Source organism: Acipenser ruthenus, chromosome 1 (assembly GCF_902713425.1).
Source record: "Acipenser ruthenus chromosome 1, fAciRut3.2 maternal haplotype, whole genome shotgun sequence".
Lineage (NCBI taxonomy): Eukaryota > Metazoa > Chordata > Actinopteri > Acipenseriformes > Acipenseridae > Acipenser > Acipenser ruthenus.
Window position 1 is genome coordinate 20,674,683 of NC_081189.1, and position 23,773 is coordinate 20,698,455.

The following is a 23,773-nucleotide window of genomic DNA, read 5'->3' on the forward strand; positions in this document are numbered from 1 at the left end:
ACTGACGCCCTACTGCATCTAACTCTTGAGGAAGGCTTGAGTATCTTTTGACGAGATGTCAGTAGACCATTAAGGGTTACTGAATGGTTACTGTTTGCATAATGGCCATTGCAAAATCCCTGAGCTATGTGTTGTATAGGTTTGATGTTTGATGGTAGTATTTTTTCTGTACCATGTGTAGTAATATTAATTTGACCCAAGGGAAGACACAACGAGGATTTAAATAGAGTAAAGGAGTGGCAGTATTAGACTATGCCACTGGTTAGATTTAAATAAACCCCTAAGAATGGTTGGGGGAAATTTACTTTACTTTTATTCAAAGGTATCATCAGTACCATTTCTTACTGACAGCAGAAAACACCCATTGGTGTTAAAACTCAGAAATAAACCATTCAAGAGCTCTGTTAAGTTATTTATATCTCATTTTGTAAAATAAACTGGCGATTCCCATACTTACAGAATAATTGGCTCTAATGACACTGAATCGTGAATCGTGAATCGTGAATCGTGAATCGTGAATCGTGAATTGTGAATTGTGAATTGGCTTAAAGCAAGAATAGAAATGCTAAAAACTTTTTACTCCAAATCGTTAATGAAATTCCAAAACAAATAAGAAACAACTAAATGCCTGGGCTAGTTATTTCTGGTTTCATTTTTTCTTGTTAAATACATAAATTGGGAAGGAAATGCTTGGAAAATCCACAGTGGATTGTGAAGAAAGCAGAGCTCCACCATCAACATTGCTGAATTGTAAAACGCTAGGTACAGTACTTGTATTACCACCCAGAATTAGTAAGGCTGCATGTCCTTTAGATAAAACACAGGGCCAAGAGGGTTGCATGCAGCAGCGTTTATTAAACGTAACCAGACTCACTGCTCAGACTATGAGGCGGCTTCAGAAGAGTGGAATTTACAAGAGGATATGGGGAAAAAGGCCAGGGAGACAATGTTTAATTATTTTTTCTCATCCTTTTGTCTCTTATTAGGAGGGCCCCAGAAAATTCACAATATCACAAATTTCACGGAAATCGTGTATTTGACTGCCTACCGTGAAGAATATACATTTTATTTTCCTTTCAGTATTTTACATTACTCTGCACCTCTCCTGTTCATTTCATACTTTACTAAGTAGAAGCAGCGCTACAGTAGCTGTACAGGGTCCGGCGTCAATGCCGTGCATTTGGTTACTACGCAACGGGGTCAAACAGAGGTACCGGCTTCATGATTGGTGAATTCCTCATACTGTACAATGACATACGACTGTATAAGAAAAACACAAAAGCTTCGGTTTTGTCATTTCAAGTTTGCAGTTAACGTTTCTCACGTGTTTAATATATGGGGATCAGAGGCAGCAAAATAGGCTATGGGAAGTACACGGACATTTTAATGAATGTGTCAGCATAAGTTTTAAAGGTTTACAAAACTCAAAACTGTTGCTGAATTTGTCATTCAAAGTTGTTTTAAAAAAAATCTATTTTGTCTGCGTGTTACTTTTTCAGCCAACACAGACGACTTGTTTCCAGAAGAAGTTAGTTACATTTTTAAAGATTGTTTCAACAGCGACTCAAGTTCCAATGTACATTTTAAAGAGTTGACAGTAGCTAGGCCAAATGTTTAAATGTTTCAGCCTTGGTTTTTGGGTGATGTTCTTCATGAACTATCAATGACAACACATTTTAGGCAACTTGCATCAGTAGAATATAATGTAAATAGAATATGTGTTTAGTGGTGAGTTATTTTTGACACTCCGTGAAATTTTTTTTTTTTATTGTCATTTGTAAATTTCTTTAAAAAATACAGTGAATTTTCCAGGCTCCTACTTAGTTGTACTCAGTGTAAAGTGCATCCCTGAGCTATGCGTTTTAAATGCACTTACTGTCTATGATTTATCATTATTCATATTATTTTTCTTCAGTGCTGTTACTTAATTCCTCTACAGTACACCAGCTGCATGAACTTGGCTAATATAAGACTGCCAGGATGACATTAGAAGAATATAATAGAATCATCAGCCTCATCTACCCTTTGACCTTTTCATACTGCAATTCATACAGCTACTGTAAATGACATAACATAAAGCATGTGGGAGGTGCTGGTTCAGTTCATTAGATCAGCTCTCTTTACTGGGTTAACTTATCTTCAGTATTGGCATGAAGTTAACAGAATCAAATGTCTCCAAGTACATGGGTTATTATGGCGAAAGAGGTTGAAACCCAGAGCAGGGGGTAGATACATCCTACTCTGAAAGACATATTGACAAGTAGATCTGATTTATGAGAAATACTTCTTGAAGGATGTCATCAGGAATACATCTGCATGCATGGTTATGTTTCAGGAAAGTCAAGTAGCTTTGGTACACAGAGAGACATGGTGTTAACCATTATCCATCTTTTCTCTATATTTCTCTCAAATATGAAGCAGAATAAAGATGATTTTTTTCTTACTGAGGCAAGATTTGGTAAAGCAGATTTTCTGCTTTTCTTTTTTCTTCCAAGTAGGCATGTGTTCTTTCCTCAACCAGTTTCTCCAGGTTGTTTGCATACTGCTCCATTCGAGACAGGAGGTTGTCCAAGATACTGGTACTGCCCTCTCTGAAACACAGAGCACAACTCTGAAATGAAGGCATTATTTTAAAAAAAAAAATCTCAAAAGAGCATCGATAGATTGATCGATAGATCGATAGATATACCAAGAATGGCTGAAGCAGAGTACTGTCTATACAAGTGGATTAAAATATGAAATACAATACATTTGTACCCACAAATGTTAAATAATTTTAAAACAATATAACCTAAAATATTTTAAATTTAGGATGCATATAGTATAGTAATATATTTAAAGTAAAAACAGATTTGTAAAGTTTGAAAATATATTTATCTGTTTTATTTTCTCTTCAGTAGCAAAAGTTATAACAGTACTCGTTTTACAACAAAATACATTCTTCAGGTTATTTGTAGTGTCCAGGTTGTTTCAGTTTAAACTGCTTATACAATTTACTCGTCTCAAAATCAATACCAGATATAAATAGTCAAACTAAATAAGCAAACTAAATATAGGAGACTGTAGTAATATATATATATATATATATATATATATATATATATATATATATATATATATATATATATATATATATGCTTTTCAGAGAAATCTGCTTTTATAGCTAACTTAGTTTCGTAGTACATTGTTTCTAGCTTAAGAACACCACTTGTCTTTGTGATAAGAGGTGGATTAGAATAGAAAGCTTAAAAAAACAACCTTTTGCTTATCATAATTTAAACAACTCACTTTGTGTGCAATTACCATTTAGGAGGAAACATAAAACAGGAAGCTGGCAAAATGACATGGCGTTGCAATGAAAAAACCCAATTTTATTTACTAAATAAAGCACGCATTAATCCTATATTTTTGGCTGCACACAGTGGAAAATAGGGCCCCTGGTCTTGGTTCAAACTGTGCCACTACCAAATATTCCCCAAATCACTAGGAGGTATAAAGACTGAAGAAATGCTTGAAAAATATGGACCTTAGTTGCTTTTTATTAAGATATACAGATGTATAGACAGACAGACAGATAAACTATCAAACACAGTTCATTTCAAATGTAATCCTTCAAATTAACTTTCGTATTAAATATGCTTAGCTCAAAGGGCACTAGAGATAATGTATGAAGATGGCTGTGCAAATGGATAAATCGTTGATGATCTTGCCCATAACAGCCTCTCATATTAAATCAAAATGACCTTTGTCTTTCATCTGAAGACAAGACACGAAGCAGCATGTAAATCTCAAAACCTCTCTGTCATGCTTGTCAGCTTGGATATAAGGTCTGCCATGCCCTCCCTGAACTTTCTGACTCACAGGAAGCATCAATCAGTAATATGTCTGGGCATTTCAAAAAGATCTGAATTAGTATTCATGAGAGTATTACAAACATGCTGATTGTTTACCTCAAGCAGTCCAGCTAGCCGAGGGCGATTTGTGCATCTGGATTCATGTTGATTTATATTTTATTTTTGGAAAAGTCAAGAGAACCTTATTCCAAGGTGCCTGATAATTCTTCATGCTTTTAATGTGACATTAAGTGCCCAAAACAGGCAACTGACTGTGATATATATTTTTGTAAACTGAGCTTACAGCATGATTTGCATGTACAATTTCATTTTCACTGTGCTGGAAGAGGTGGTTGGATAAGATTTAGTGTTAATATTATTCATTATTTTTATTGCAGCTTTCTTTAACTTCATCCTCAGGGATATGTGTTTTTGTAGAGCAAAAATAATCGGAGTCAGGCGCTGAGAAACAGGGATGTTCATCATTCTTTAAAGCTTGCAAAATTAAATGCATTCCGTGCCACCTGTGGACAAATTCAGTCAGCATGCAATACATGGATTGCCATTTACTTTAAACTGTCATTCTCTACAACCTTAATTTACCTCAAACCTCCAAATACACCCACAGGCTAATTACCTAAAAACGAATGACATCCACCATGTTTAAATATGTACAGTATACTATTACTAGTATACTATTATGTGTGAGCTATTACAGTCATAATAAAAGGTGAAAGCAGCTTACTACTGATTATCAGTTTTTAAATATATCGAGCTCACAACATAATTCCAGTAAATATCGATATATCTTACCTAATTTGTTAATATAATCATTTTGAATTTCCTTTGTAAATACTCAAACTGCCCGAAGCCTCACACTGTCTCCTTCTCAGTAACCGATTTCTGCCTTTGCTATGACTCTTCGTTCTTTCAGAAAACACATTTACTTTGTTCTTGAAAAAAAGCACCATTAAAAATCAAATACAAATATAAGTGAGACCTACAAAGTGATGGCAAAGTTAACTCTTTTTACTTGGTGTATTGTGTTATTGTGTTGGTTCAATTCATTTGAATAAATGAATGAATGACTGAAGTATTCATTTATTATATAAATGCATTTTAAGGTATTCATTTATTATCTTAATGCATTTTGACAATATTGTTCAATTCACAAAAGGGGTCACTGCCTCCCAGCATGGAGCCGCACCTCTCATGTATAGAAAAGATACTGATTTTGACGTTGGAAGGGACAGACTCACTTGTTAAATTTCCTGATGAATATTTTTATATGGCTGAATTCCGGCCGCTCTGTTTGGTCTTCAGCCCAGCATCTTTCCATGAGGATGGCCAGCTCCTCACTGTGAAAATTAGTGTCAATCGTGGGTCGGAAGTAGGGTTTCTGTCCATTCCTTACTTTCTGCACAATCTCTGGAAAAAAGCAAAGGATAAAAAAAATGTATTGTTGGTATTTTTAGGGAAAGTGAGACGTTTTCAGTCTTAAGGCACCCAGGGTATTAATAGGTGGGATTTTCGCAGCATTTTTGCCCAGTCCTTGATTTATTAAAGTGACTGACATTCTGACAGAAAGAAGATTAATATTATTCATACGTTTAATTGACTAAAAACTGATAATGTATTGTGAACAGATGTGAATCATCACAATTTCAGACACATCAATCATTACAGATAATGTTCTTTGACCTCTGTAAAAAAAAAATTAAAAAATGGAACAAATTTGAATTAGACAACAGGACACAATAGTCTTGATGTGTTTTGGTAAAAAAAGGGCTAGATTTGAAATGGCTCGCAGAACTGTTACGGCAGCACAAGGCTTAATTTAATAACTTGATTTTTAAAGGTTTGCATCTTCTTGTCTTGTCAAGTGTACTGTGCCTTGAGATAATCTAAAGCAAAGTAAAATACATGTGCTGTGCTGTGTTGCAGTTTATATGAATGAGTTCAACTACCGCATATGAGCTATACAACAATACTGTAATTATTCGCTATTCCTGCGATTCCTATTTAAGCTTGCGGTTGGTATGGAGGTGATGTAATTGCTATTGCTATTCCAATATCGACATATTTTTCACATATGTTGCACTGTGAAAACATCTTTTCCATAAACACTGCAAAAACTTAAGATGGGGGAATTCTTAATAGATTCATGTATTATCTAATAGGTTTTGTTTTTACCAATAGTTTGGTAACATGTAGTATGAAACAGCAGCATTACCGTATCCCACACAGATGCAAATTTCATCCGAGATTGGGGATCTACAAAGGGTTCAATGCTTTGCCTATGTGTTGTCAATTTGAAATGCAACTTCACTATATGTAACATTAAACCATCCATTTAGTATATTACATAAATACCAAATACAAATGTATTGAATTTGACAGTGCCATGTTGAATTGCCATGAAATTACTAGCAATTTTGCCCGCAATACATTGACAAGTGTAGATTAGAAAAAATTGCTAGCAATAATTGCCTAGTGTAATCACACCCTGTGAGTCAGAAAAAAGCACACCGTGCCAGTAACAACTCCTACCACCTTGGAGAACTCTACAGTGCGTTTTAAACATAACCCCCTGGATATTCCTTTTTATACACTGACATTAATTCCACTGAAAACAAATACCCTGATTTGTGAATAATTTGGTTGGTCCCTATTTAAACTGTGCCAATGCTACATTTTTTTGTTCTTTTGCATATGTTTTTTCAAACAGATCTTTTCTCTCTACGTGTTGGATTTATTTGAAAATGTGTTCTCCCGGAACACAGAAAGAACGCCTACCCACTGGGCTATAGTCTTATTAGATATACAGTGTAAGCATAATCATTTAAAAAGAACACACCGGTGTCATTAACTGTGTTAGGCAACCTCCCTGTTAGCACTGTAGTGTGACTGACTTCCTGCAATGTTATTGCATGTTCCCTGGTCGTGTACAGCTTTCAAATGCAGTAAAAGAGTAAAGTTCTGTAATTAACTTTATTGTTACCTTTCGGACTAAGGTCCATCCCTTCAATGTAAAATGGCCCATTCCTCAGTGCTATTTCCTGTAGGATTATCCCAAAGCTGTATACATCCCCTTTCTGGGTGCCTTGTGGATGGGGTCTTGCATATCTCAATAACTCTGGGGCTGTCCAAATCCTTTCTGAAAGGAAACAGAACATATTGTAATTATTACAGAAATGCTCATAACAATATGGTTACAGGTAACAAGTCGTACGCTTTTATTATATAAATGGAAAGACAAACAAACATTCTAGATTAGTTCATATTCATTCTCTACCACAAGGTTTTGCTTTTTAAAAGATGGTAGCAGCAGTGTGGAGCAGTGGTTAGGGCTCTGGACTCTTGACCGGAGGGTCGTGGGTTCAATCTCAGGTGGGGGACACTGCTGCTGTACCCTTGAGCAAGGTACTTTACCTAGATTGCTCCAGTAAAAACCCAACTGTATAAATGGGGAATTGTATGTAAAAAATAATGTGTAAAAAAAAAAAAAAAGAAAGAAAGTGATATCTGTATAATGTGAAATAATGTATAATGTGATATCTTGTAACTATTGTAAGTCACCCTGGATAAGGGCGTCTGCTAAGAAATAGATAATAATAATAAAATCAAGTCTAGATATACACTGGATATAATACTAAGCTAATAAGCTATACTGTACCTGCCCTGTTAGAAGGAGCGGTATAAGGATTGGTCCCAAGGTAGAAGGCCTTCTTGAAAAAGAAACAACCATTAACCAGACCTCTATTGCCTTATTTACATATGCATACTTACTTGCATAGAGTGCATACGAGTCTTCATTGTCATTTGAAGATCTAAAACTAGCCAGTCCGTAATCCGTTATTTTCAATACAAATCGACTATCCACGACACAGTTCGATGATTTCAGACTTCCATGTGACCCAATGTAGCTGTTGTGTAAAAATGCCATTCCCTGGTAAATGAAAAATAAAAAAATAAAAAAATCGAGAAACAAATGAAAAAATAATAATAATAAACACTTGTACACCTTTCTCCACCCTTCACTGCTTCTCTAGATACACTGGATGTAAAAATGTATGTGTGACCTACTGTACATACATATACAGTATATATATATATATATATATATATATATATATATATATATATATATATATATATATATATAGGGAAGGCACTTCCTTTAACCACAGATTCTGCTACACTTAATTTATGCTAAGGAATTTACAAACTAATATTTTCACATATGCATACCCAATGGGAAGTAAACATTACTTCAGTTAGTAAGAAAACTGAAGAAATAAAATTCCTTCTCGTCAGTCCAAATCTTCACATTTACCGCTGGCTTGGGATTTAATAAAGGAATCAATAGTAGTGTGGAAACAAAACCAAAAAAAAAAAAAAAAAAGTTTAACCTTTGAACATTTTATTATTTATTTATTTTTTTAATCAGACCCTGCACCCCTGCTTATTAGCTAAAAACATTGGACAGAACCTAAAAGTCTTAAAGCAACAAGAATTTGAGAAGGCTTAAACTGTCCTGGAAATTCTGACCAATTTTAAATCACGAATAGAACACACAGAAGACTAAAGTTTCCATTGATGTGGGGTCTGTGATTCATACTGCTGGCCCAAGGTAAACTATTTATTCAGTTTTAAATAAAATTGGCTCGACTCATGTAACTTTTGTTCTAGTTCTAGGCATCAAGTCCCAAAAGTACAAAAATGTCAGGAACCTCATTAATCAATCAAGGGATTATTAAGAACAAATGAAGCAAGGGACTGGATATTTTTTTTTTTAAAGATACAACTGTGTAACATGTAAAGCAAGGTAAAAGATACATTCAAGTGTAATGTTAATGTCCTGCTCTTTTCAGATGCCGTTTTTAAATGACCATATTGCCCTTCTATATCGTATGAGACTTTAGTCTGTGTCTTTTGTATATTACTGTTGTCCCTTTAAGTAACCTTGGGGACCCCAAAGGATATTTGGTGGGTAATGGGCCTGTGCCAGTGAAAATAGGCCTGATTCTGAAGCTGTAAGCATGGTAGCACCTTTGCCTTGCATATGAAACTGCACTTGAGTGACAAAAACTGTTATTTGAGCTAGCAGAGCAAATCAGACTTTATACATACAGTGTTTTTACTCTTACCTTTACTATGTCATTAATGAGGGAATAGCGGAACATCCAGTCAAGGTTAATGCTCTCGTTTTCTAGTATGTCCTGATAAAAGAAAGAATAACAGTGGCACTGACATTCGGGCAACATTTTTAAGTAAATGTCACACTCACTGACAATAAGGGGCAGTCATTTCCAATCAACTGTTCCTTTATACAGGATTCATTTCAATGCTCAAAGGAGTTTAGGCCATATGAAATGACAACATACAGTGTGTATACCACAAACAACGGCTGCAATTAGTTGACTGAACCAGAAGCAAAAGATTAACTGTATTCTTGAAAACTGCACCCACTCCCTTTTGTTAAATTTAGTCTGATTAGTCAGGTTCCTTCCTTAGATCTAGGTTTATTTTCTGTTTTAATATAGCTCTTGTAAGTATTATACAATACAATACAATAGGTACATATATTTTCGTCATTTGCCATGATTAAATTTAATGTCATGCCATTGTACTGTTCTTGCATTGTGAAAATGATTTTGGTCTCAATGCAAGATCAACTGCCTGATATTTCACCCCCTCAATATATACATCAGGGCTAAATATTCCCTACACTGAGATAAAAACAAGATGAATACCAGGATATCAATTTATGTAAAAATTGTGTGTTGCACCAAAACAAAAAACAAAAAATGTAGAAAAGGCGATTCATGTTCAGTTTCCCGAAGTATGTAAAGTGACTTCTTAGCTCTCATGAATTGCAAGGTTGCTTTCCACTATAGACGTGTACTGCAATATAATTAGTTAATTATTTAGTTGGTGATCCACCGGTTATATTTATGAAACTAATTAAAACTGGCAGACTTGCCTGTGTACTCCTAATGTCACAATTACGGTATGATGCCATGCATTTCATACACTTATAAAATCCACAGGGAGTAATTATTATGAGGCTTCTCAAATATCTCGAGCGTGTTGCACTTTGGAAATACTTAGAAATGAGCGAATATGCCCATGATATGGGACCTGTGACAGGGCAAAAGGCCCTGCACATTAAAATATATGAGTTTCTGTGGTTTGGGTTTGGGATCTTTCTGGGCAGGTTGATGGTTTGATTTATCAGCCTGAGAATGCAGTTCCTGGTTGGCTGATCAATCAGTCAATTAACCACCTGGAGAAAACACCACACCATTTAAAAAGAACCAAGAAATATTTGTTGGCTTCTAGCCCTGCACCGAGATAGGCGTTGCTTGGGTGCTGTTTTTTTTGTTTTTGATTTGTTTGTTTGTGTAAACCTTTTGTTTGTTTGGTGAAGGAATAAAAGTGTGCAAAAGCTCTGAATGGCAGTCTTCGCTTCTGGGTTTGCAATTTCTGCTGCTGGCCAGCCTTGACCGCGACACCACTATACCACAGCACTGTTTTTCATAATGTAGATGCATTCTTCAGTTCAGCTATTATATACAAAAAAAGGCTATCACTAATAAAACAAGCTAAACATTTACAGAGCAACACCAAAGATATGCTGGTATTCATAGCACACATTGGACATAAATGGGATTGTACAGCTTGTAAACGCTGCAATTCCTCCAGATGAAGGTTTAACAGCTTTTGCTTTGTCTTTTTGCCAAAGGCAACTCTTGAGCTGTTTATGCTCTAAAACATTCCTGGAAAAGGAATGTAGCCAGAAGAATCGATAAGCCCCTTGTTGTTAAATGTGGGGTAATCAAGGCTGGTTGACGTTTTCGCAAATACCTCTTGCCATTTCTCACATACTGCACCTAATTCTCATAAAAAGCATTGTGAGCACTGCCGTTTCATATAGAATCAACACTAAATCAAATAATTCCAATGCTTTTTTTTATATGATCACACTCAAAGCTTTAAATGTCTGTAAAACAAAATGCTGTTTTTTTACATCAGAAAGCCAGGTTCTTCATGTGAGAAACAAATGGTTCTAGTTTGATGATCTAAAAGCAGCTCATCCTAATACTGATCCTATTTAAATCATAAAGGTACATGCAATAAAAATACAGTTAAATGAGGTCCATGAAAAATCAGGCTTATAAATTTATGGGCGGCAGTATTTAGTTCTGACATTGTTTAGATCATCAAAAATCTCAAATGGCTGGGTCCCCGAGTGGCTCATCCAGTTAAAGCGCTGCCGCTGGGAGTGCAGGATGAGTCATACAGCTTGGACAGCGCCAGTTCGTGTCCAGGGTGTGCAAAGAGGCCGAACTTTGATGGGGACCCCGAGGGGGGCGTCACATTGGGGATTCCTTCTGCTCCACCCGCAACAGTGAACCCTACTGGCCAGACACCAAGCACACTGAGAGTGGATAAAAAGCAGGGCTGATTAGAGGTCTGCTCGGACTTAATTTTAAAACCTGATCCGAACCGACCAAACAAAATACGAACAACCGACCCGAGCCCGAGACCTTTTAAATATTTGCATGGCCGACCCGTCCATCTCCACAAATATATTCCTAACATATGCTATTGCAACCAAGTACCTTCAGTGTAGAGTATTTCCAGTTAAAATGTAAATAAAGAAAACATCATTCTCAATTAATCAGATCTCATTTACTTCCTTTCCTAGTAATCCAGCACTGCTTGATTTAAAAGAAGACAACAATAGGCTTCTTCAAAACTTTGTTAGCATAAACAGCCACAGATTCTCTTGCAAATTCGCATACTCATTTTGGACAAGCCTATGTCATATCAAACTGCTAAATTAATGTTCAACAACAAATATTACACCACAACTATGGCTTTTAAAACAGCTAAAGGACAAATATATTCCTTTTCAGTGTGCCGCTGCAGAGATGGATTTACCGTCTTTTTGACGTCATATTTCAGTAATATTTTGCAAGATTTGTGTACAAGCCACATGGACTTTTATTATCGCTATTTCCAAACAGTGGATTTAGACGTACCCTTTCCAGCAACAGAACACTCCACTGCTACACATTCTCCTGTTGATATGTATGTATATATATATATATATATACACATACATATACTCCATCATCCTATATACAGATTTTATATCATGATTGCCTAATTCGTGATATAAAGCAGGTCATGATATAAACCGGGTTTCACGTTTGCCTAAGACAGCACATTACAAGTGTGAGAAAACTAACGGTGAATTAAAGAGCAGTGTTTTAATACTCTACATTTAGTCATTCTTTACATTTAAACAAATGCATACAGTTTACTACAGGACAAATAGTTTTTTGTATCATTAACTGGAACAAAACAGTTTGTGTCATAATCTAAAAAAGGCATGAATTGTCGGCCGATGAGAGCTATTGGCGTTGCACTTGGTGTTTTTTTTGTGTGTGTGTGTGTGTGTGCATTTGTATAAGACTGACTGTTCAAATTTGGTGACATTGATGTTTTGCAACTGAACTGCATCCCGTTAAGACCGCTCATGCAGCATTTGTGCAGGCTGTACAAAATGTCAGTTAGTCAGGTGAGATAATTATTGGTTGTTAGTTGGAAATTAATTATATCCTGTGGTTACTTGGTAAAGCCCGGTGACGCAGCATTTGACAGGCAGGTTTGTGAGATGATATTAAGAGGTAATTTCTGAAAGAACCTATGGCGCATGTCGAGTTGTTTTTCAAAAATCATGAAGCAGGAAGTGAGTTTTAGGAAGCACTTGCACAGAGAGGAAGAAAGAAAATACTCACTTAAAATTAAAAACGCTATAATCCATTCATTGATAACACTAACCCAACCCGAGCCGAGCCCGAACCATAATATACAAACTACACCTGACCCGACCCGAACCCGACACTTATTGTTGGGTCCCGTCGGGCTCGGGTTGGGTAGCAAGGCTCTAGGACTGATCTCTGTTCTCTGAGATCGGTAGCCTGCCCACCTCTGCTCTGGATTGCTTGGTGTAAAAGGCTTTAGGCTTGTGAGATCAGAAGATGCTCACACGCCTTCAGAATGTCTGTGCTGTGTGGGGACTCGCTGCGGTGAGGAGAAAAAACATACATTGGATATTCCAAATTGGGGGAAAAATAAATCAAAATAATAACTGGTCACTCTAAAAATAAAAAAAAAAACACAAAAAAATCTCAATCTTATTTTTAATTCAATGAATTGGTTACAAGGTTATACATTGATGGTATGTGTTTTACACTTACTAATTTATCACATTTTAAAGAACCACTGAATTCAAGTGTAATTGTTTTTAAAAAAAATAATTAATAAATAAATAAATATAGTGATCTAAGCAGTGGCAATATATATCAATGCGATGTTAAAAAATCATCCCAGGTGTTTTTTTGTTACTGTTCCTCCATTTTATAATGTTTTGTAGGTATTCTGAGTCCAATGAACTCCCTACTAATTCCTTATGATTATGCAGTAAAATTATTTACATGCCAGAGAATAGTTTCCTGGGGTGTAGCCAGGGAAACTGATAAAACAACATTTAGAAAAATGGAACAAAAAACACCACATCAAAAAAAGCTAATGATGCTGTAAAATTCCAGAATTTCAAATCTGTGCTGCTATGACATTTTCATTCCACCTGTTGCAAAACGGGGAGATCACATATTTGGCAGTCTGTTGTTAATGTTTAGGTTGAGTCCATTAAAACCCATTTATCTTAATTCAGCCTTGGTAATTGCATGACTTGGATGGATTATAAAGTAAGTGGTAATAAAGGCTGTATGGAACTTTTGGCCTCAGTTAGATATCGGTCATATTAAATGTATTCTTAAAGCATCAGTTCTGTTCATTTTAAACATACTTAAATGTATGCAGCATTATTTTATGATGTATAAAAGACAACACATCATTTAGTACATCTCTTGATATCCAGAATTATTGTCGTTGGGCCATATTCACAAGCATTTTTATTAAAATGAAAACAAAAAAGATTAACAACCAGTAAAAAACAACAATTACGGTGCACGTCAGGGCTCTTAAATAGTTATTTATTTGAAGCCTTCAGTGTTATTTGAATCAAAGGTGTTAACTTAGCACGGTGGTAATTCATTTTTTTAGCTTGTAGCTATGATTTACTGCATTTGTGTTTCACATCTTTGTACTGGAAATGTATTTATTTTAGTGTTGAATACAATTAGTGAAGACTACAAGTAACTATTTCTATTATACAATGCTTTCATTAAATATTAAATTAAACATCATGAACGGCAGGAAATCATGGGTTCATTTTATCTGAACTTTTCTTCACAGACAAATTACACACTCCATAAATTTATAATTTTAGTAGCATGTGGCGGGGTGCCCTCCCCTGTGCGTAGTTTTTGTGTTTTATGTTGCATGTGGTGTGTATGTATTGGTACACGGTGTATAATGTGGGCTACGTGGCACAAATGATTTAAAATGTATAGTTGGATTTAGGCACAACAGTGGGTGGACTCTATAGGTTTAACCAATGTTCAGCCATGGTGCACATTTTCCTACCCGCAGGGGGTTTTGTGACCCCAGGCCCAGTGCGGTCCGGGAGCAAAGCCCCTGGGGAACCTTTCACATTCACAGTGCCAGTGACGTCAATTTTACATCTAAAAAGATGAAGACATTGATCTATAGATATTATTTTGGGAGCCAGGTCCATGAGAAACCATACTGTTAGTTGGATGGGAAAATCTTTATTTGCATTTAAATTATGATATTATGTGGAGATTGGAACTAAGTTTTAGGCTACCAGTAATCAGTATAATAATTAGAATTAATAGAGGAGCATATGCTGTCACTGTTGGGTAGATTTTCTATGGAAGATTACCAGCCCAGAATAAAATAAAGAGACTCTCACTTTCTAAACTAGGAGGGCTATTCTTGGCCGTTCTTGAGAAACATTATTTGGCTGCAAGGCTATATTTGGTGCAATACTGCATTTTAAAAAATTGTTAATGCGGGACGTACCCACCACATGAAACCATTTGGGAAAATAATCTGACTATTCACATCTCCTGGTCCCCCAATTGTTTAAACATTTAAAATATATTGTATTTTGCATACATTAATTGTCTGGTATAATGTTTACATTTTTTTAGAATTAGACAATTATTTAAAACTGGAGAACAAAGATATTTCGTCCACAAAATAGAAAGTATGGCATCAACACACTGCAGGACATCTCAGGATGGCACACTGCTATCCTTTGACACGCACAGTCAAGCACAATACAATAGCAAAGGCACTCAGTTCTTTCAAGTCCTCAAAATGACCACAATATAGCCTACACACTAATAGCATACACACAACTGAAGAAATATTATTGCTGCATGCCAAACCAGATAGAATATTCTCCAAAATGTCCAATATTCTAATATCTAATAACAAAATATTTAAACACAAAATAAAACCTGATTAACATGTTTAAAGAGGATCAGAGCAGGACGGTTGGAAACATGTTAATACTATCAGAATGTCTTCATGTAAACTAACTGCAAAATGTGTACAGCGATTAAAAACAAACAAAATCACCCATCTCAACAGCACTCATTACAATACCTAATGCCTTCCTAAACATAATAAAAGACCACACATTAAATCAATCCACATCACTGATGTTGGGGTGACGTGAAGGGCAGCCAGCTTTCTCACATCTTGCTTCTTGACAGTGAGATTCAACACTGATTCAGCTCCTCAATCACCATCTGCTAATGGGACCGGACTGCACTTCTGCACTGCCTGAATCTTAAAGGTGCACAAGCCCTCTACTATGAAGTTATATTATATGTATTAGTCTAACATTAAACCTACATGTAATATGTTGAAGGTTTATGCATTGCTCAAGTGAGATTCTAAATGCCTTTATTTTATAGAAACTGAAAGTTACTGTAGCCAACTGTATTTGAGTGCTATTTCTTTTTAATTTCCAAAAATAAACGATTTTAGCAAATCATACTAAAAATAAAAAAAACACCCTAGAAGTACACAAAAATAAAAATCGAAAAATAACTCAAAGCACCAAAAAAACCCAAAAAAAACCTGAAGCCTACCAAAATATATTGCGAATTATACCTATACAACACACAATAAAGCACAAAGCCATCGTATTAAGATGTATGCATAAAATTTAAAAAAGAAAGAAAAAAATCGGACAAAATAGCAAGTCACAAATAAAAAACAACACGGCAATTTATATGCAATAAAATAAAACACTGTAAACACTGATATGCTATTAAACAAATTTCACTATTTTTCATTGAATCTGTTGGAATATTGTTTGTCTTTTTTGGAAGGGAAAAAACAAGATCAGCTGTTATACTAATTTTCACTTAGTTTATATTAGAAATGTTCAACTGAATCAACACATGTTATATAATAATAATAATAATAATAATAATAATAATAATAATAATAATAATAATAATAATATGTGATAACAGTCTTTAAAAAAAAAAAAATTAATGAAATCGCCCTCTACTAGTTGTCATGTCAATTTCAGTTCCTGGTGCCGTTTGTCAATTTCAGTACAACTCGAGTTGCTGTTTCACTAGTGCACAGGCAGACGCAATAAATGCAAAAGTTGCGTCGGGAACATTAAACGATATAAAATAGGCTACTATTTAAGATAAATAACAACGTAGATGGAGTGTAAAAAATGGCGTTTCACCAAAAATAGTAGGTGGACTCCGTCCACCCTTCCAAAAACGTGAGTGGACAGCGTCCACCCCTAAGTCTAACACTGGGCACAAGGATTGCACAATCACTTCACGTGCAGATAAAATGTGTACTAGTATGCAGGCATGGGGATTGCACAAATGAGTTCACGTGCTGGGATTCAGCTATATATATAGATGCACGAATCACTCACTTGGGGTTGGGTGTTCAGGGCGAAAGAACGGGAGAGAGATGGAGAATAAATTAAAACTAAAAAGCAACTGCTACTCGTGCTGGCATAGATGAGCACGACACTTGTGTGTTTAGTGTTCGCCGTGTTTTGTCTGTTTGTTTTGGCCAGCGTGCCATTTTGTTTTGTGTGCAGTGTTTTGTTTTGTTCAACTGTTTTATTTGTGTATTTATTAAAATGCCCAATCAGCACGTTCATTTCACTCGCAGTGCTGCGTGTTTCTTCCAGCTTGCCACATAGCAGTATTCATTATGAGGTATAGCAGAGCCTTCCACAGCGCTCCTTACCTGTAGACTTCCTCGTGGGCAGTACTCCGTCACAATGCAGATATTTGGTGGGTCAATGCAGGCACCAATGAACCTGGTTAAATGGTTGAACTGGACGTCCCTCATCTGAAAACATGACATAAATCCTTATTCATATTTTCTCTTCACTTACTAATTTGTTTTCCCCTCAAAACTGGATATTGTCCTGAAACAAAGCTGGGACATAATATTTTGAGCTGTAGGTCTTTCGAAACGTCAAACCAAAGCTTCAAGTAAAGGTAATACATAAAAAATTTAACCTCAGACTACAAAGATAGCCTCATAAGAATAAATCCATGCAAATTACTTACTTCTGAAGTGATGATATTGTGGCATTTTTTTTCATTTATTACAGGGGTACAGTAGCACTTTATAACAACCACCAGTAATATAACGTATATAATTATACAACAAGTAACTTCTTCCCCTATGAATAAGAATTCTGTACCGGATTTATATAATTCATGGGGTAGCACTGGCGTAGAGTCACCATAGCAGTACATTATTGTTCTGTACATAAGCAAGCATAAGCTGTTTGGTATGAATAATCTTTTGTGTGGGTGTTTTTTAAGTTAAAACGTACATGCTTTAGTTCAAATAGCACTTGTCTGGTCAGTTCAATCCTCTTCTTGCTCACATGCTTGATTGCCACCAAATTACCCTGAATAGTAAAAAAAAAAAACAAATTATAAGATTATGAGCAGAGGAATGGACATTATGCCTCATTGCACTTCCAGACACTTCAAGCGGTAATCTCTCTGAATACAGTATAAGAACTGAACATTAAAATAACATCATTGGAACACAGTAGTGAAAATGTTACAAAGCACACAAAATGAACCCATTTTAAATATGTTAGGAATATGGGGCAACAGACTTTGAATCATTCTTATTTAATTGCTTATTGACTCGTGTGTGCATGCAGTGACTATAATGAATGAAAATGTTCCAGTTTTTTGTTGAGCGGCTTTGGATTTGACAAACTGCGCAATGCAAGCCGTATTCTTCACTTGATGAAAGGCTGTTACACAACATGTGTGTGACTGTATGTGTGTGACAACATGTTCAAACACTAAAAAATAACTTACCTTAAAATAGCCCGTTTTTGCAAAAAGCTGATATTTCCCATGTGCTGTTATTATGGAGCCATAGCTGGAGCCTCGCTAAAATAAAACAGGAAGAGCAGTTAATTAAACACAGCACTGTAAATCCGATTAAACTTGGACTAACTCACACAACACATCTCAATTACCCTGTACAGTACATGGTGCTCAAAGGTCAACATTTTGATGCTGTTGACGATTTCTTGATACGATTATTTGTGAAAATGTCAAAAACGGTAAAACAATTTTTTTTGTGAAATGCACAAACCATGTAAATAGACAGGTGGTTTCTTTTTTGGATTTCTCGTTGCTAGAAAACCCAGACAATCAATTCATCCCTTGCATAAATTAACGTGTCTCTTCAGTTAATGAAAGATGATGCATTCTACTGTAACGACATTTGAATTATTGTGTCAGCGACCAGTTACTTAATTCTCTTTTATCTTTGTGTCAGGTTTTTCAAAAAAAAAAAAAAGGCTGCTGTTGTATTTTTGTCTTGTTGTCAGTATGACATTCCACATGACTTTAAAATCCTGTTGTATCCAAAAAGTTCAAAATAAATGTGGGCAAAAAATAAATTAGAAAAATGATAAAATAATCTTTCACTGTATCTAAAATGAAAATGGTTGTTCATAAATTGGCCATGTATAATAAAAATAAACATATAAACAGTAGTATTTATGTTTAGTACTACCTGCCTTGGAGCTGAGAGGTGGCACTATTCAATATCCTGTACCACTGTGGCTATCAAGCCAGTGCAACGATCCTATCGTACCATATAAAGTACGATCAAATATGCTTGCTGGATAATGAAACCATTGCACCAGTCCTGCTAAGTATTCCAAGTGACCTGATCCCTTTCCTAGGTTTGTGTCACTTCTAAAAAAAAATTAAAATAAAAAAAGGTTGTTCCAAATCAATAATAGCTGAAACCAATCTGAAATCTATGCCCCCGTCTTCAGTTTTAATGCATTTTCTTTTTTTACTGTTCTCTCTCTCTCTCTCTCTCTCTCTCTCTCTCTCTCTCTCTCTCTCTCTCTCTCTCTCTCAAACAGTACAATATTTTGATCAAAGAGGCTAGATGTTGAAATCCAATATCCACTTCACTCAGAAATGTATCTTCATGTCAAAGAAAAGATGCTAAAGGCAATAGGAAACCCAGGTCGAAAGTGTTTAAAAAAAAACACTTTGGGTTTTCTATTCAAAATAGAAAACATAATTATTCTTTTAGCAGGACAGGTAATCAACAGACACAAATTATGGGGAATCAAGGCGTATTAATTCATTCAACGATTGAAGAAACACTGTCTCTGTTGTGGAAGTGCATTTGTTTGTGGTAATGTTAAAAAATATTCCTCAGGAACTCGCCTTCTGGGCTATCAGGCGCTGCCCCTCAGCTAAGGTTTGACCTTTGACAGCTGCCAGAAGTCAACCAAAACTGGTGATGTAACATATACTCCAGCAAATGAAAGGGGCTGGATATTTTGTGAAAGAAGAGCTGTGTATTTAAAGAATTGCAGCACAGTTTATGATAATAAAAAAAAAAAATCACAGTTACAGTAAGACTGAAACAGGTAAGGGGAATCTAAATAAAGCAAATGTTTACATTTTCATACAAAATTGCAATGTTTTGTAATAAAAGGCAAAATGATTTGGGGAACAGGAATATTAGGTAGCGCTTTGGGATGGTTAGCTGAATAAATACTGTAATAAAATGACTTTGACAAACCATGGTTGGACCTCATGCCAATTTAGCATGTGTTTGTGTAATATACTGTGCATTACTCCCTTCTCAGAGTGAGCACTGTAGAGCAGGGTTTCCCAATCCTGGTCCTGGGGGACCCCTGTGTCTGCTGGGTTTCATTCCAACTGAGCTCTCAATTACTTAATCAAACCCTTAATTTAACTATGCATTTGCTTAATTAGACCTTTTTAATTGTTTTCAGCTTTTAAACAGTTGGAGATTTCAAGTTAACTATACAATTTTAAGCAACTTGAAATCAGCAACTTTTTAGGAGCTGAGAACAATTAAAAAGGTCTCATTAAGCACATTATTAGTTCAATTAAGGGTTTGATTAAGTAACTGAGAACTCAGTTGGAATGAAAACCAGCAGACACAGGGGTCCCTCAGGACCAGGATTGGGAAACCCTGCCAGTAGGAGACACAAAAATGCACACATTGTCACTGTACTGATTACCTCATAGATCATATCAACCAATAGGATAGAATTTACTAAACATTACTCCTCCACCAGGTTACCATGCAGTAGAATCTTGGACCATTCACTGGCTTAGTTCCAAGCACTTCCATGTGATTTATAATATGGTACTAAACCTTTTCACAGTGTGCAATAACTGCTCGAGAATCACCCTTGTTTTCCTTCTTTGTCTCAAGACGCCAAAGCATCACTGTAGTTAATTATCTAGCAATTCATTCCAGATGTCTTTTGTATAATATTAGCCAGTAACAAAAACACACAGCCTAAAAAAATAACATAGTGCTGCAACAGAGAGGATTCACAGCCAGCAGAGCCTGTATTAATCTTAGTTTCAATAGCTGCCAACATGTTTGGAATAAGGACTGTATTTTAAACTGCCCTCTGGGTCGGATAGGCAACCCTGGTCCTGGAGTGCCACAAGCCTGCAGGTTTTGTAGATATCTCTTAATCATCAATTGCTAAATACCTGGAACACATGGTAATTCTGACCAATTAAGCCAATCATTGAATCAATTGGGGCTTGGGTAAAACAAAAACCAGAAGTGTCTTTGGCACTCCAGGACCAGGGTTGCCTACCTCTGCTCTAGCTGACAACATAATTACTAGACCAGGGTGTATTTACCCTTTATTCTACCGCTGTTCATACAGAATTGTGTATATTTGAGTTTCAAGGGTGTGTTAAAATAACTTGCTGTGATATCCTTTATTCCCAGTTGACACTGAAAAATGTTGGGAAGATGAAAAAAAACTGATGTTATGCAATTTAAACGCAAGAATCACTGTATGAAACAGAGAAACAAAAAAGTTAATTTTGAAAAAAACAATCTTGTTAAGTTTTTTTGCATAGCAAACTAGTAACTAATTCCATTATTGGCTTGAAACCTTGTTCCAGGAGACCTAGTTTGAGGCAACGTTGCTAATTGTGGTCATGCAGGTTTACAATAGATGTAACTGGAGCATTCTACATGGTTAGATGTAGTTATTTATTCAGTCCCTCGCCTATGATCCCCCCATAGCCCAAAAGAGATCTGTTAATGTGCTATTGCGAGTCGAGCCAGTAGACTACCGCTACTACTAATTCACTGAAGTTTATGTTTGAACTAGGTTCTGTTATGCATCAACTTAAAAAAATAAAAACAGGTATAGTGGCAAAATGTTAAAACTTACAGTAGAGTAGAAACATTGTTTTAAATTACATTTACTTTCAATAAATTCATAGAATTTTACTTTGTTCGGACTGATGAGGCAACTAAGCTACCCCTTCTAGAATGTCTCTAGGAAATCAGAGTGGTCGCTCAAATCTGTGCTACCCGTATTTTAAGAATTCAGTTTTATTTTGTTATATATATACACTTTACATTATAAAAAACATCACACAAAATCAAAGAATCACATATTGAACTTTATTGAAAGTTTAAAAATATATATTTATATACATTTCTTAGATTGTGTTTTTCAACAACATCATTATTATGGCATAATAAACGTAACATTTTAAATCATTCTTAAAATGACAAATATCTTAAAAAATAAGGTTCTAAACTAAACCAACATTCATTCATTCTAATCAAAAAGTGCACCTTTATAGCTTTTTATACTATACTCGTCTGAGAAGTTTATATATTTAAATAAAGTTTTTAAAAAAATGAGGTAAATAGTATGGCAGTATAGCACCACTGAATATTATGCTGATTGTGTACAATGTGTGTATTGTACAGCCCCAATAGATTTAATTAAAAGTTTAAGAAGTTATAAGCTGATATTAATATCTATCTCCATTTAGAATGTTTGCTAGGTGTGGTCTTAAAATGTGCCATCTGGAAGATTATAAAACAACTTACATTGCCAGACAGGTATTAAAATAAATCGTAAACCTCTAGGTAGGATTAACATAAAATAATTGGTTTAATTATCTCCATGATGTGAAAAAGGACTTGCAGGAACAGTTGCTGCCAGTCCCTGTTGGTGTAGTGGATATCTAATAAGTAATATATTGCATACATTTGTTCATACAAGGTCCTATAGGACAGAACAACATTTAATCCTTAAAAGACAGAATAGGATGTGATCCTTTCTGATTCTATATGACGAATATATGAACAGTGCTTGACAGGGTAGCAGCTGAATGTGCATGCGGGTTGGACTGTCAACATTCATCTCTAGAGTTTATGAAAGAAAAAAAAACACAAAGAACAAAGAAAATGGTGTTATATTTCAATGTGCGTTATTTGGGACATTGAAGTATTACTATTTCAACGGGGTGGGGAGGGTCTACCTCGACAGAGCTTTATATCTGTACTGTTTGTGGGGGAACTGGATTTATAAGGTATTGGGGATGGGGTGGTGATGAAGGGAAAGGGGACGGGGGAGATATGCCCAAAAACTTGATGATGTAATGCATTAACATCCACATATCAATGGTCAACACCAACCATTACCAAGAATAAAATGGTCACAGTCCCAATATTGCTTAAATAGGATTTTATCCTGAAGGATTCACTGGATTGTCTCTATAGGATCCAATATGGAAGATCCCTGGAGGACTATACAGGATTTCACTCTATAGGATCACCATTCACTCAGGTAAATTCCAGTCCTGTTAGGTTAAAAGATATATGGTCCACCATGGTCAAGTAAGACTATATTTTTCTATTTCATTATTATAAACCGAGATCATAATACTGACACTTTTAAAGATTCCTTTGTTACACTGTTGAGCCTGCAGAATGAGGGTTATTCTAAGCAATCTGATTAATACCTAACATCTACTGCACATGCATTTCCTACTGACTGCCAACAATAATACTGGATGAAATAAAATGAAATACAACTGAATGAAAAACTTTGTTTTAATATGTGGCACAATGGAAATAATGATCAGAAAGGATTAGTCATTATGGGGACAAATGTTCACCCCACAAGCAACACACACTGCTGCCATAGTTCACTAGGGGGTCAGCCTTTTATTCCCCAGATTGAACTATTATTTACTGAAATGGAATTTATCCAATTGAACTAACTGTTTTTTTTTTTATTTTTTACACTGAAATAAGATTTTAGCCAAAAATACACTGTACTTAACTTGCCAAAGATACCTCCACATTCTTTAAGGTCTTGAAGAACGATAATGTTTTAATTAACTAAACAGAACATTATTCTAAAGGATAACACTTGATTAGGATGACAGTCCTATATGACTTTGTTTAATACAGTCATGCAGGATTTTATAGCACATCACCTCCTTCCACCAGATAGACTTACAGTTTTCATTGTACCAGTAAAGTTCATCCTAGAATTGTGTCAATGAAATACAATCTACCACAATTATCGCTTTATGTTATTAACCGTGTTC

General features: G+C 35.5%; 1 protein-coding gene across 2 annotated transcripts in view; it reads right to left on the reverse strand.

Moving 5' to 3' along the window:
* LOC117409059 (atrial natriuretic peptide receptor 2-like) overlaps positions 1-23,773 on the reverse strand; it is a 63,431-nt gene that overhangs the window by 4,447 nt on the left and 35,211 nt on the right. For both annotated transcript variants that reach the window (XM_034924578.2, XM_059021192.1), the window contains exons 9-16: positions 18,188-18,262; positions 17,683-17,760; positions 17,082-17,186; positions 8,984-9,055; positions 7,623-7,782; positions 6,835-6,990; positions 5,093-5,261; positions 2,445-2,591 (exon numbers count right to left, since the gene is read on the reverse strand). In XM_034924578.2, the coding sequence (XP_034780469.2) occupies positions 2,445-2,591; positions 5,093-5,261; positions 6,835-6,990; positions 7,623-7,782; positions 8,984-9,055; positions 17,082-17,186; positions 17,683-17,760; positions 18,188-18,262 (962 nt within the window). The remainder of the gene's footprint in view (positions 1-2,444; positions 2,592-5,092; positions 5,262-6,834; positions 6,991-7,622; positions 7,783-8,983; positions 9,056-17,081; positions 17,187-17,682; positions 17,761-18,187; positions 18,263-23,773) is intronic.